The sequence below is a fragment of the Drosophila eugracilis genome, unplaced genomic scaffold (assembly GCF_018153835.1).
Source record: "Drosophila eugracilis isolate 14026-0451.02 unplaced genomic scaffold, ASM1815383v1 contig_575, whole genome shotgun sequence".
NCBI lineage: Eukaryota > Metazoa > Arthropoda > Insecta > Diptera > Drosophilidae > Drosophila > Drosophila eugracilis.
In genome coordinates, this window is record NW_024573454.1 from 104804 (window position 1) to 120417 (window position 15614).

A 15614-nucleotide genomic window follows, 5' to 3' on the forward strand; every position below is an offset into this window, starting at 1 on the left:
TGTGTAGAAGCTAAGTAATAAGTCGGTATATATTTCATTAGAAAATATATTTAAATTATTTATTTCCTTGTCAAAAAACAGCTCCTTTTTTTGTATAAGCTTATAAAATTATTTTTTACCATTTAATAATGATATATATTTTGATTTATTTTACGAACTACAAGAGTCATTCCTAGGAACCTTTATGTAAAAATCAAAATCAAAAACATAAATTATCAAATTTACCAAATATTTTATTGTGAAATCAAAAAATCTAAAACATTTGCTACACAAACTAAACATTATCTGCCATATACATATAAATCGAACTTAGAACTACAAATTAAAACTAATCACTAAAAAGAGACAAAACAATATGTAAATCACAAATGTAACTTTGTTTGAGGACCTTATGAGCTTAGATGAATATTCAAGATTTGGCATAGATGGAATTCCTTGCGGAAAAACCAGCTCAGTTGATGAAGTTTACAGGGCAAGATGAAAACTGGGTTATATAAAAATTGTGTTGTGTTTGATCTTCCTTTTTTTTGGTATATCAGCACTTAAACTGGAGTAAGCTACCCTAAAGCCTTCTTGCATATTATATTTCAAGGGAATATTTAAATAAATACCTAAGCTAGTTGATAATAGGTCGGATCAATCAATTAAAAAACAAAAAAGGGTAAATTTATAAATTCAGTTTCGAAATTAAAACAAGGAAAGTTGGAAAGACTCCCGACTATGTACATAAGGTTTAAAACTGTGGTCCTAGCCTTAAGCGTGGAAGCCCTATCGTCTGTTGAGCTTGTGCCATAGTGTGATGAGGGTCAGCACATGCATGACTCCAATCACGGTTCCCATGAGGATTAGACAATCGGACATGTGAACATCCGATATCATCATATATTTGAGGAAAACCTTTGGGCTGCGGAAATGACAGTACATCGCAGTTTCCGGGCACTCCAAAAAGGGTCGATCCATACCATAGATGGCATTCAATGCCCCATGGAATCCAGCTCGGAAATAACTCAAATGCCACATCCATCGGAAAAGGGGCGTGATGTCTATATAGCGCGTGCAGAATCCAAAATACGGAGAACATCACCGCCAGAATAGGTCCCAAAAAGACGGCAAGCTAATGCAGAAAGATCAATCATTATTAATTATGCGGTTAGTTGGAGGCAGTTTAGAACGCACCTTTGTTGGCAAAGTGGCTCCCACGAAAAAGCCCCAGGCCTGGGCACTTAATGAGGCCATTATGCCCAGCAGCATAAAGTAATAGATCCGGTATGAATCCACAACATCATTGCCAGTCAGATGTACGCTTATGATGATGTACATGGCGGTACAGAGACTCTAGAATTTGCAGGGAAAAATATTACAAAATTAGTGAGTTAGTTCTAATGATAGGTAAAGTATCTTACTTATTATTTATTCGTTTTGCCAATCAGATTAATAATGTTTTTTATATCATTTACCATTTATGATAATTAATATCATTATTGATTATATTTATATTGCAGTTGATTAATGACAATTGTTGGTTTGAAAGATTAGATTACTTTTGCATAAATGAATCTAACAAAAACAAACATTTTTATATTACAAAACACTTTGAGAATCAGGCCACTTTTTGAGCAAACAAATGAGTAATTTTCCTTAATAACTCATCACACTGGAATTTAAGCTTTCAAAATTCCAAACAATTAAAATAGAAATGCCTGCCTTTCATAACTCCTCAAGCTTTCAATCGTAAAAAAACATTAAGCTAAACAAAAGAATTTGTTTGTGTTCAAAACATTAAAAATTTCTCTTTACATGACATATGAATGCGAGAATATTGGAACAATCGCTATAAAATTATAGGTAGTCAAGTTTTTGCGATTCTGACACGCAAATGAAACTCAAAACTCGAACATCAGCGATTTCACATCGTTAATTCGACTTAATGACTGAAAAAGCAATTCATTAAGTCTATGACAACTTAGTTCTAAATGATGATTAATGACAACAACTGATCGGCTTAGTGAGATATTTATTTAATAAACGCATGACTTACCTGGAAGGGTATTTCGAAGGAGATCAGCGAGAGGAAGTAGGGACCCAGTTTGTACCAGCGATTGAAGTGCTCCCGTGTCAGCATGTCAATTTCCAGCGGAACTGCGAATAAAATTAATTGATAAATTTAACGTGATTCCCAATCAATTCGATACGCTGTGAAGTGTGCGCACGAAGGTGAGGGCATTATACATATGTAGGTCAGGTCAGTAAACCGAAACCGGTAAAGATCGACACCCCCAGCTCCGCTCAGATGTCTCCTGTCTGCGGTAATTTATTGTAAAAAGACTCAAGAATCGCCAGCAAACTGGTTTTATTATACAATAATCCCAAGCTTGTGTCTCTTGTCCGTTTTTTTTTAAATTATTTACTTAGTGGGTTTCGGGATCGCAATTCAATTTTTGGTCATTTACATGGAAATTATAAATGACAAAGTGGATCGACAAAAATCTTTTATCGCTTGATTAAATTAAAACTGGCCTTGCTGGAAGGGTTAATGTTCTTAATTATTTTGTTTGATTAAGTAAAAGATACTGTAAAAGCGATGTTTTAAAATCTTCTTTTCTTTTCTTTTTAGCAAAAATTTTAAAAACCAAGTTTCTAATGGGTCAAGATGGATAAGTTTTTTATTTATGTTTATAAGCTTTAAGAAAAGAATCATTTATGTAGATAAATTAAGATAAAGATCTACAAAATTTTAACTTTTTTGGTTTAATCTACATCCCAAGTTTGCTAAACAAAAATTCTAGCTAAACCAAATTCACAAAGTTTAGCTCTTTAGACTAGACCAAGCTAATGATTCCCTATCTAAGCTCATGATCTTGTTTCCTTTTTGCCAATTAAGACTCGCAAAACTTTTGTGCAAATGCCAACGAAATTATTGGCCAATCCGCATTCCCAAAAAAATAAAAAAAATAGATAAAATAAAAGCAATTGGCAGTTTAGAATGCGGCAGGTTAAAAACAAAGCCAACTTGCCAAAAAAAATAAGTAGATATTGCACAAGAACAGCTGCAGTATTTATCTTATTTTTTTCTTTGCCAAATTTGGCGACAAATTTTTGCATAATTTTGCTATCCAAGAAAACCATTCAATGGAAAATGGGAGACACCAAGAGGACAGAGATACTAGTACACAAGAACCACTTGGAAAATGCATTTGGTAGCTGAAGTGCGGGTATCTTGGGGATTGGAGTACATAGGCAGCTACTTACATGTCAAGACCACAGCCATTTTGCCGGTGTAGACCAAGAGCAGAGTGGAACCATAGAGATACACGTAATTTCCCAGCACACTCTGGGCATTGTTGCCCACGTTCATATACAGATACCCAAAGACGACGCCAATGAAAATGTGCGAAAAGATTCGGGCCAGCAGCAGAAACTGAAAGAGATACGAGGCATTTAGATATATGACACACAGGTGCGGTGAATTTGATAAAGTTTACAGGTCAATTTTTCTAACTACTTTTATTTATCATTTTGAAAACGTGATTTTCAGTTTTTGTTTTGGCAATAATTATTGGTAAATAGTTAAAAATAGCTTTGTAATAACTTAAAGCCATCCCCTTCAAATACAAGTACAGTTTTTATATTCTTGTAAATAGTGTTTTTAAAGTTAACTTAGTCTTAAATCTTCTTTGTAAAACAAATATTAATGGTTTCTCTCTAAATGACACTTTGAGGCCCTGTTTCTCAAACTAATATTTGTTATGGCGATAAACTGTCAAAAGCCATAAAAAACAGTAAACTAGAGAAGGTAGGCCTAGAAGAACTAAATAGTTAGATAAAAAAAAGTTACGGAAAGAATAACATTTCCAGTAAAAAGAACTTATTAAAAACCCTTAGCAATTAAAGATGATATAAAAAGAGATCTTAAATCCAAATGCAAAACCTAACTAGCCAACTCCAAGGCTGACATCAATATCTTATGGCTAATAGCTTGACCGCAGCTGTACCTTCGACAAAGCAATAGTCAAACAAATAATCGTGCTGTAGTGGATGTTGGTCATTAGAACACTCTAAAACCAAAATCTATGTGAAGGCTATGTGCTGGCATTACTTTTTGAGTAACGATCCGCTCGAGTGGGTTTGCGATTCTCGATGTCGCCGTATTGGCCAGTCTCTGTGACACTACCAAGTCAATATTAATACTTTAAAGTGCTAACAAATTCATACCCATGGCTATAGTACGACTTAACCAAGTTGCAGTATATATAATATGCAGATCCATATTAATCGTGTGCAGTCACATAAAGATGACTTAACCCGCTAATTGGTCATCACACAAACTGTTCAATTTCACATTTTAAGCATATTCAAAGTGCTAATTGTGCACATTCAAATGATAAACGTCAGCCATCAATCTAAGTGGCATTTCTCATTCGGCAGTAATTTATTTATTTATTATTATGGTAAATATTTGATACTTTGCCCTGAGTCATTTATTTTCTGGTAGTTCTAAAGAGCAAACAACAAATTCAGAACGAACTGAAAAACGTGTTAAATGTTAAGCAATCTATCTAATAAGTAAGACATTGTTAAGCTTCGTTACCAAGTGTTGGCTTCAGGAAAATCTTATTCAGTTGTGAAAAATTCATTTACATAAGTACATTAAGTTTGCTTTAAGTTTGTAATAGGACAAGTTTAGAGAAACCCATTAAGTTACTAGTCACAATTAAAAAGCCCTTTAAGCCCTAGACAAAACTGTGTTTATGATGATCATAAGTTTAAGCATAAACCTTCAGTCATTTCCAGTTGGAAATATGGTAAGTGCCTCCATTAACTAACTCATGCATGATCTTATATCACAATTAAAAACATGCATAAGTCCCATTTTCTTTAAAACTTCATTTTTTCTTTTTTTTTTTGCAAAATCCGAAAGCGTGGCTAAGTGGCCAACCTTCCCCAAAAAAAACTTATAATACTTAATGTACGACTACAAAATGGTAATGTGCAACTGAGAAACGTAATTACTCACAAAAAAGAAACACATTTTAAACAAAAAATAAAAAGCGGTTATTTAAGAGATTAGCCATTAAGAATTACGCAGAAAACGAGATCAGCGGCAACTGGATTCAGTTTTTTCGAGGACGCTGCACCAATTACCAAATCAACTTGACAGCCCATCAACGTTTAACGCCATTGCCCTAAACCGGCTTAACAAAAAAAACTAATTGTTACCCACATTATGCAGTAAAAATATTGCAGTGAAGCTTTTATAAGTTTGGTTTTAGTATTTTAAAAAGTTTTTAATAATATTAACTATATGTTTAGGTAAAACCTTGACCATTGAGCTATGTTGGATTCTATTTTGTAACTAAATTTTAAAATTATAAAATCTGTTTGTCCCTGGCTAGTTTGTTTCACTGAAGCTTGACTTTTTATTTTTTTAATTTTATTACATTTTTTGGTTTATACTCACGTAGTTTCGTTTGGCACAGATCAAGATGCGTTGCATGAGGAGCAGATACTGCATAAGGAACGAGGCCGACCTGATGGCATTCGTCGGGGGCTTGGCAAGCTCATTGACATTGGCAAGTGGCTGTTGTTGTAGACTTTTCTTTAGATGATCTTGCTGCTCCACGATCTCAGTGGGACCACTCTAGTGCCTTCATCTCCTCCAGAGCCAATTCCTGAGGCGATGCTTTCACATAATCGAAGCTGGAGAATTGCGCCAGCGCAACTGTCGGCAGCTCTTGACTGGATTTTCCCAGCGTCTTGCCACCAATGTTGTCTGTAATTTCAGGGAACAGTGGAAGCGACGGTTAGAGAAAGTACATAATAGTAATAGAGGGAAACTGTATTTTTTTTGCACTGTTTTCTCTTCAATAATTGAACCACAAAAATTTGCATAAGTTTGTTGACAGTGTATCTCGAACAAAAATGCTTAAACACCTAAACTTTAACAACCAAACAAGTAACTACATAAAGATCTTATCAATTTTTTGACCATAAAAATATTCCCATAAAATGTCATTCAAACATCTTAATAAAAAAAACTGTAGGAAGCTTGGGAACTATAGTATCTTTAGCTTGGCAACAGAAGTGAACTTACCTTTAATTGTTGCCACGAGGCGTGACATATCGGCGCTGCTCATATAACGATAGCGATCGACATCCTCGTAATACTTTTTATTAGCCGCATGGATTAGTTCATTCAGATCACGTTGATGCTCGCCCACGGCCACTTCCAGTACTGAGATTCATATAATATAATATATAGGTAGATCAATAGATAGATCAAACCAAAGGCAGGACCTATATGATATACTCACAATAATCAGCTGGGTTGTGATAGCTAGGACAGACGAGCTGCTGATCGGCCAGGAAGGGAACCAGTTCCCTCACAGGTCCCTGGTACATACAATGACCGTCCACTACCGTATATAGCTTATCGAACATCTCGAAAATCAGGGCACTCGGCTGATGGATCGTACAGACAATTGTATGACCCTGAGAAGCCAATTTCTTTAGCAAGGCCACACAAGAACTGCACGAGGAGCTATCCAGACCCCTAAAAATCCAACCAGAACGACCCAAAAATGTTAATAAAAACTTTTATAATGACTCAACTTAATTTAATTACGGCTAACCTAACCTTTGAAAACAAACAGAAAAATGTCATTAAACACTAAGAAAGCCAGAAAAGAACATTAAGAATTTGAGCAATCTTAAACTTTAATGGTAGCTGAGTTTTGGGGTTTGAACTTGAAATTGAGAAACGAGTTTGTTCCCGAAAATCCATTAGCCATTGCAAGTCAAGCTGAATTACAAAGATTTGATCGACTGCAGTAAAGAATTTATTAAACAGATTTGCAAAAAAACAAGTTTACTTAAGTATTTTAAATTTTGCAATTTGTTTACTAGCTTAAAAGGTCATTTACCTATCTAATAAAAGGGTTCTGAGGCTTTTGAATGTCTAGCAAGCTCTTAGAAGTAATTTAAACAAATTTTACCTATTTTCTGATTGAATAAGAATCCAAATAATATCTAAATGATCAGCAAATATAACCCAGTTATTCTTTCTTGTTATATATCTGGAACTGCTAATTTCCTTTGTTTGAAATTCCAAGTCATGATTTTCACTCGAGACTTGTGGAATGGTTTAAAATTACTTCTGAGTCAAAGGGTTCCGCTTAGTCATTCTATATGAAAGGGAATATTTAATCTCCACCCAGACGGTGTAATCTTAAAATAGCCCAGCCCTTAATTGCTGCCTAAATAGGTTGCATTCAACTCAATACACTCAATACTTCTATCAATACCCATTAAAATAAATGCCCAACAAATGGACAATTTAATAAATTACCGGTTAATCTGCAAGATAATTTAGTAATTAAAAGTATTATGAATTCAGTTATTTAAATAACTAAAACCACTTTTTGCTTATTCAGCACCAACAATTAAACCAATTCAAAACTATAATAAAGACTATATACATAGACAATTGATAAGCCCTAATGGTCATATAGATGGGGTGACAAACTTGACTTGTAGGTCAGCCTTTCGGTTTGTTAGTATTTTTTCTTTATTTTTTTTGAATTTCCGCTAGGCAAAGTTTGCTCATCATCGTCATCATGTTGATGATCATTATCATGGCTACTCTAATGACATAAGCGTGTTTATATAGAGTGTCACTCACGTCGTCGGTTCGTCCAGATATAGTACAGGAGGATTACTTATCAGCTCCAAAGCGATTGCGAGTCGCTTCTTCTGTCCACCGGAAAGCTTCCCCGTAGGCACATTATACCGATGGTCCAGACCCAACAGCGATAAGATGTGTTTGATCTAGAGATTATACAGAAATATAATTAAGATATGATTATCACTAAGAAGTTAGTCAGAAGAGAAGAACGTTATTGATAAAAATACTTTATATATTCGGAAACTAAATCTTACCAGATCCATTTTATAAGCTTTGGTGACCTTGAAGCCCAGCTTAAGATGGGCCGCCAGTAGCATTATCTCTCCAACCAGCAACTGTGGTCGCATCAGATCATCCTGATGGATATAGCAAAGCATTTGCCGGAATCTCTCCGAGCTGGGAGCCATTGGCTTGCCATTAACCCGTATATTGCCCGAGACACCAGTGGAACTGCGGTTAAAAAGTGAATAAAAAACGTGCGGAATAAAGAGTGAAAATGTGTCGAAGAAAACTCAAAAGATAATCGCCAAGCAAAGCAATTAAAATAATTATAATAATGTACACGAGCTCAACATACACTGGGAATTGTATAAAAAAAATCTTTACGTCTGGATCGGGGAAGTGAACCGAACTATATGCTTATATATAGTACATACGACACTTTCAAGTTCATAGTTTACTGACCGATAACGTTTAGCAATGAAAACTCGTGTACCGCCTCGGGGCATACATTTCGCCACAGACATTACTTTAATCATGATAATTACGCACAACCAGCAATTTGCAAGTTTTGTTTTATAAACAAGATTCACAAGATTTCGAACCCCCTCCCATCTACACGTGCAGGGCATTTTATAAATTCTTAAATTGTTTATTTACTAAAAAAAAATGCTGTAATAGCTGTCAGTTGGCCATCAAAAAAAGAGCACTGCGATTAAACAGCGATTTCCCTTTTAGATACGTCAATTTGCGTTTAAGTGAGTCAGAATAATGATTATTCTGAGTCCCAGTCTGAAGTCCTAATTATGCAATGGCTGGGAACTTGAACTGGGAGAGGAAGTGAATGAGATTATGTCCGGGATGGCATGTCAATCACAAAGGCCCTGCCTTCTAGTTCGTCAAATAAATCATCCGATTGTGAAATATATATTATAGTTTTGCATAGAAAAATGCAACTAAGTAAGCGAAATAAAGAATTTTTCGATTTGATTAGGAATATTCCTGTTACAATGTTAAAAACATCCGATTATATGCTCATCTTAGATCTTTCATTACTATATCTTCAAAAAACAAACTTAAGTCATAAAAATCTTCAATATAATCCAGGTTAGATCCCACAAATGATACCCACTTTGAAAACCTTTAATGTTTAACCCTTCTATATACAAATTTAATTATATAGCCAATCAAATGCAGCTGTGTACGACTTGCCGACACTTGAACAATGTGTTGATTGATTGAGCGATTGCGACGTCTGCACTTTATATGCATAGCCGATGTGTCCAATGTGTAATTAAATGGCATGAAACCAGATTGAATATGCAGTAGATATAATATAACCATAAATTAAGCTGTCTGAGGAAAATTAATTTCCCAAGTTCAGGTATGCGGGGGAGAGTACTCACCAAAAACCAGACATCACATTTAAAAGTGTACTTTTGCCGGCTCCCGAAGGGCCCATAATAGCTGTGAGTTCACCAGAGCGAAAACTGCCATTCAAGCCATGTAAGATTTCTTTAGTGACTGTTTTAATAAAATAAAAATGATTAATACTTAATAATAATAAAATATTTAATGTAAAACATACCAAATTTCCTTTCCGGAAAAGAGAACTTCTTCACTGTATACCTGACATCGGAGAACTCAATATCCACAGGATCGCAATGATCAAAGTTGGCATGTGCTACTGCCTGATGATAGTTTGGCCTTTGGAAACCATTCAAATCGTTGTTGACCTTTGTGGCCAATTCTGAGGATCCTCTGGATGAGGTCGATGAGGTCTCATCTATGGACAGCTCCGAACTGGCTGCTGTGGTGCAACAATGGATGCCTAGGCAACCGCCATCGTGGTTATCATGATGACCTTTGTGGCTGCTGACACCGGAACTACTGCTGGCATCACTATTTGCACCACCCACACAGCAGGCGGCATCTGAGGCCTTGATATCTGGCAAGAGTGTCATTTTCCCAAGGATTTCTCAATATTTTCCAAGTCACAGGGGAAAACTCTGAAATATGAAAGAGAGGAGGAGCACAGAAAAATAACATATTTAGATGCATTGCAAAACTGAGCAAAAGTTCAATAAACAAGGAAGATTAGGCTTATCAAGGCAGACTTGGAATCAATAAATGTTTAAGAGTCATCTACTTAATGAAAGCCAAGGCGGAGGCTATTTGTTTCTAATGTTATAAATGTTCCCTTTTCGCTCTAATACATTCTATCTGACTAAAATGAATAACAAAGTGGAATTTAATATAGTGCCCATTAATTATTTCACATATCTGTAATCAGATTTCACGTTTTTAATTAAGGGCCTCTGCAGTTTTTAAGTATAGAATTATAATAGCAGCTCTAGAACTAACGACCTGTTTGCTCGCTGGGGCGTTAACTTCATTTATTGTTAATATTTGACTAACAAAAAAATTACTTGTTGCAGGCAAATTAACATTTTTGGGGGCGTTTACACTTTGTTTGCGCAATTTAGCTAGACACTTTATGGTCAGATTAGTCATAGTGCAGTTGCATATCGTAAAGCTGAGCAGATGCGTCATTATAGATATATTTATTAATATATTTTGTTTTTGTGGCAAACAAAGAAAGTTATTGTAATGTAAAAAGCTTTTATGCAAGATGAGGGTTCATCGTAAAGGGAAGTCTGTCAGACTGATGGATAGACAGACTTTTCTAAACGATCCCTAATCTCTCAAGAATTTCTCTTCAAAAACCAATAAACTTTGATATCTTAGATATTTATTTATAGGTTTCCCAAAATCAAATACAACTTTTTGCCTGTCATCTTTTATTGATTTTCTATTCTTTCATTCAATGACTTGGCAATATGCAAAAATAGTTAGGAACCAATTTTCAAAAGTTACGTGTGAAAAAAAACGGTGTCAATAGCAAATATTGATGTTTAAGCTTTAATGAAATTAGAATTAATTTATAGTTGATTATTCTCTAGTTAGCTAATGTTTGCTAATTTTATGTACCCTTGACTTAGGTCAGTGTTTTTCTGCCCGATTTAGGGTTTGCTAATTAGTTATGCAAACAAATAGACTGAAAGGAATTGCCTAGAACGTTTTTTTGGATTATTTAAAGGTTTATAAACAAAGGGAAATGTGAAAAGAAGTACTTAAAGGAAAATTCTATAAAATTCTATTCACAGTTTTCTATCAAAACCTTCAAGCTATTAGTAACTAGGCTAAACACACATGCAAATTAGCTTTACAAAGTTCTTTAGATTTGCCCAGACTTCAAAGAGTTTCTCCACAATGACTATGGGCGGCTCCTTTTTTTTTTTATTTATGCTCGGTCAACAAGTTTCGAGTAGTTGACTGATATTGACTTTGATGTAAAGAGTTTGTGTCTGGCTTGTTAACTGAATGACAAACCAAACACAACCAGTTTTGTGAAAAGAACGGCATATAAAAAAAGTGCAAAATCATTTTACAGATTTTTTTTTGGTTGTGGCTTCACTTTGCAATCTTTAATTAGCCAAAAAACTAAAGCGGTTTAAGTTTAGAGGTGCGATTTGATCTTGGGGCCAAATAGAAGTTCGACTGGTTCTGTGTCTTGAGTGCATTTCGAGTGCAGTTTCATTGAGTTGACACTTTTCATTGATTGAGAGTCCAGTGACACGAACAATTGAGCTCAGCATATGGTCGATCAATTTACGATGTTCAGCGAATGACATAATTATATATGCTATATATTTTATGGTCTTGATATGTCTGTGCATATTTAATAAGATTTATTTATAAGTGGGTATGGAATAACTACTTTTTTATAAATATTTAAAATGTATATTCAGCTTATCATCAAGAACTATGTTAAGTTTACTTAATATCTGTTTAATTTGTTTAATTTTTATATATAAAAACCCATTTAATATATTATTTGTAACACTTTTTAAACAATCTTTATTCAGTTTTTACTTTCAGTAAGTGCTTTGATGACTCAAAACATTAATTGTGTATGCACTTTAATACCCAAAGATCGTGACACTGGTTTATAAGTGGTTCAGAAGCACCGAAACGAAACTATGAGAATCCGGGTATATACATTTTATTTTTTTGGAAAGCTTTTGGTAGCCAAAGGTCGTTGGGACCTTTAGACATTCGGCTCGGCCTGGCTTAGCCCCTTCATAACTCAGTCAATGCAAATTGTTATTTTTTTTTGTTGTGCCGGCTGCTACTGACATGCAAATACATAAGACTCGAAAAAAAAATTCGAAAAACGCTCGCCATTTCAATTAAAGTCACGAAACTGAGAGATCATGAACAACTTCAGTACAACAAAAAATGCAAAAAAAAAAAAAAAAATAGTAAAAAGTATATGAGAACAAAACAATAGAATGAGGCAAGTGAACGTTTAGGTTTTGGTTTACTGTAAAGCCACGATAAATAAATAAAAAAGAAGAAAAACTTAGTCGGACACTACGTATACGACCCCTGGAACTACTGTTTCACTATTCGCCAAGCGATAAAGAAAAGTGACATCGGCCCAAGGCCGCCGGCACGTGGTCAGCTAAATAATGTTAATGGATCAGGGTTTATCTTGGGTTTATACTACGACTGTGTGTTGGCTGTCAAACAAATATGCACAAGAATGAGTACTATGAGAACGTCGCAGTAGCCGGCATAATAATGAGTTTGTTTTCATTTCCAATATTTGCCTTCTTGCCATTTTGGAGCGTCTGTATTTTGTTGTTGATTTTCTTCTTCTTCTTCGTCTTTCTTCTCTCGTTTTGAGTGTCAGTCAGCCAAATGACCGCTATATTCGGTTTGTTTATAATTTACGAGTGCATTAGTTGGCCATTTGCTTTCATTTATTCATGCGTTTTGAATTTTCGTTTATTGCGGTTATTGTTTTGCTCACGTAATGAGCAAATTGAACGAAATTAAGATGATTGGGAATGGGAATTTAGAGGGTTGAAAAAAAGTAGGTTCATGAAAGTTTAGTATAGAAACAATGATTATCTCAATTGTTTCCCAAACAAATTAGAAACACATTGCAGTTTAGTTATGGAAGTGTATAAATTTGCATAACACAATTCCCTGATTCACACTGGCTGGCGGCTGCTACAACTTAAAATTCATCGCACAATTCATGAATAAGTTAGCTGAAGCCGCCGCGAGTGATGCAACTAGAAATGCTGCTTCAGTGTAGAATCGCATAATCGAGTGGGAGTGGGGTTGCACGATAAAGAAAAAAAAACCAGTTGATTATTGTTGATTCTTATGCGATGGCCTACATTTTCCAGTTTCAAGTTCTGTCTGCTGCGATAGAGAAGGGAATAATCGAATATAGAAAGATTGAGTTTGGAACGAAAAGCTTTTCTTATAAGAAAGTCAAAACAAAATTATGCAGCTGCTACACTGGAGAAATGTTTACTTTCTAATTAGCAAGAAAGTTAGGGAAAACAGGCAGCCGGTAAAGCAGTAACTGGAATATTTTACTATTTTTAATTTCTTACGATTCTATGCCATGGCAAATGAAGGTAAAAACTTCCTAAATTTAACAAAAAATCAGCAATAATTTACTAAACTTAAATAACTTTTAACATTCTTACCCTAAGTTATTGACAACTCACAAAAACTTAAAAAAAAAAACATTAAAAAGAAATATTTAGATGAAGTAAATCTTTTTAACAAATTTGTAAAATATTTTATAAACAATTTTTGTAATTTTCAATATTTTCAACTTTATATTAATGATTTTCAACTTTATTGTTTTTCTCAGTGCTGAGACAACTTCTACTATTTGTCTGTTCTTTGTCTACACAATTCTTCTGGTGATTCAGCCCGCTCCTGCACTCCACTCTTCCAAGAGCTTTCTTTCTTTCTTTGCCCATTTAATGGGTCAAAAGGTAAATTAGCGGTGTTAACGAACCTGTTGACTGCAAGTTCTTCAGCTGTTCTTTTTTCGGAATTCGGTTTATTTTTCAAAGTTCCTTCTTTGTACCACTCCTCTGTGGTTATAGTATACAAGAATATTTTGGATCGTAAAAGTTGACACAGAATGCAGGCTTATGAATGAAAACACATAATCACAAAGAAAAGTCTCCAAAAAACCAACAAATGCAACGGTAAATAATTGCAGTCTTTTTTTAATTAACCTTTCATTAAAATACAATGGAACACGCGATGATTGTTTTATTGTTGTCAGGCGCACTTCTTGGTTTTATTTTGTTTTGTTATGTTTTATTTCTTCTTTTTTGATTTCCTAATTCGATTTTTGTTGCACTTTCTTTACATTTTTCTTCTCGGTTTTGCTTGGTTTGCTATTGCTCCGGCTTTTGCCTCTGCTTCCATTGAACTTATGCAGATGGGCAGCGACGCGTAAATTAATTTCAATTGCGTTTGCTATACATAATGTGCTTCGCTTCGATTTTTCTGTATTTCTCGATTTTCCCCCGCTTCCCGCTATATATATTTCTATATATATATGTTTATATATATAGTCCGATGCACGTGCGTTCGCGACGCTCGCTGCCGATCAACTAAACAGTGTAGCGCTCTCCACGAGGCTTTTATAAGACCAACACCAATTCCGAACCCGACTCAGCTGCTCCGCCAGACCAGCTGTTGATCACTCCCGATCTTGATCTCTCTTTCCCCGGGAAACTCTCCCTCGCTCTTGCCGGCTCGTTACGTTATTGCACTACGTTACGGGAGTTATCTACCTAGATAGGGGATATGTATGCATAGCTATCTTAAAGAATGAAAAGACCTTTAGTTTGTTATGAACACATCAAATACATATTATTAGATTACAGATATAAACTGCCTTAAAGGGCATGGGTTACAAGCTATTAAATCTAAATTAAATATATTTATTCCACCTTAACTTGATGTCATAGATTAATAGTTTTCTTAGCTAAGTTTTGAATAAATATAAATATTTAAGTAATGATCTTATATCAGATCTATAAAACATTATATTTATAAGGCTAGGGTGTAAAAAATATCACATCATAATGATTTTTAATCATTCAACTTGATTTTAAAGTTATCTAACCCATCTTTTATTACAAATTGTTAAATAAAACCCCATCATAAAAGGGCAGGGTAATTAAAAGTCTAGAAACTCAAGCTCTTACAGGTAGTTGACACATGTTTAATGATTATGTATTATATTAAAGCCACGCTGACCTCTACTTAAGTCCCGTTAACCACTACGTAGCTGGTTAAGAGAGCTATGCTCTCTTGGGTAAATCTCCCGATTTCTTTCTGGTTTTTTTCACCTAACTATTGCTGCGTGGTTGATTTGCACGAGTCAAAGTCAAGTTTTTCCTATGACGTCGTTGCCTGCATTTTTCACTAACTGCAATTTTTCTTTTACTGTGAATCATTTTGCGGTTTTGCTGTGATTTATGATTGGGCTTTGAAATAAAGTTGTGAAAAAGTGCGGTTTGTTGGGGCTTTTGGTATTGTCCGATACTGATCGTTTTTACTAAAGTTTGTCGGACTTGTAGCTATTATTAATAAATCATTTATGGGCATTGTAAAATGATTTTAATTACTGGTTTGTTCAGAGCTTGCCTTAGAAATAGTCTATGGGTTTTACTGGAGAGAAGACTAAGCTCTGGAAAAACTTAATGGGTCTGAGATTAGCCGAGTTAATTGCTTTCTAAATAAGTTGTAGGGCTGATTCGACAAGTTTTTCAATAGGTTGTTCTTAATCTATCAGATAAATGTTTGTTTAAAACAT

At 34.7% G+C, this 15614-nt stretch overlaps 1 protein-coding gene across 1 annotated transcript; it reads right to left on the minus strand.

The window, feature by feature from the left end:
- Positions 1-212: 212 nt before the first annotated feature.
- On the minus strand, positions 213-14535 carry LOC108111091 (ATP-binding cassette sub-family G member 1). Its single transcript, XM_017220434.2, is given in 14 exon segments — positions 213-1068; positions 1070-1114; positions 1177-1335; positions 2039-2139; positions 3250-3418; positions 5459-5638; positions 5640-5770; positions 6092-6232; positions 6312-6550; positions 7679-7824; positions 7936-8131; positions 9307-9424; positions 9489-9909; positions 13794-14535. Coding segments are annotated over 13 exon segments (2301 nt in total). The 5' UTR covers positions 9865-9909; positions 13794-14535; the 3' UTR covers positions 213-768.
- Positions 14536-15614: the final 1079 nt, after the last annotated feature.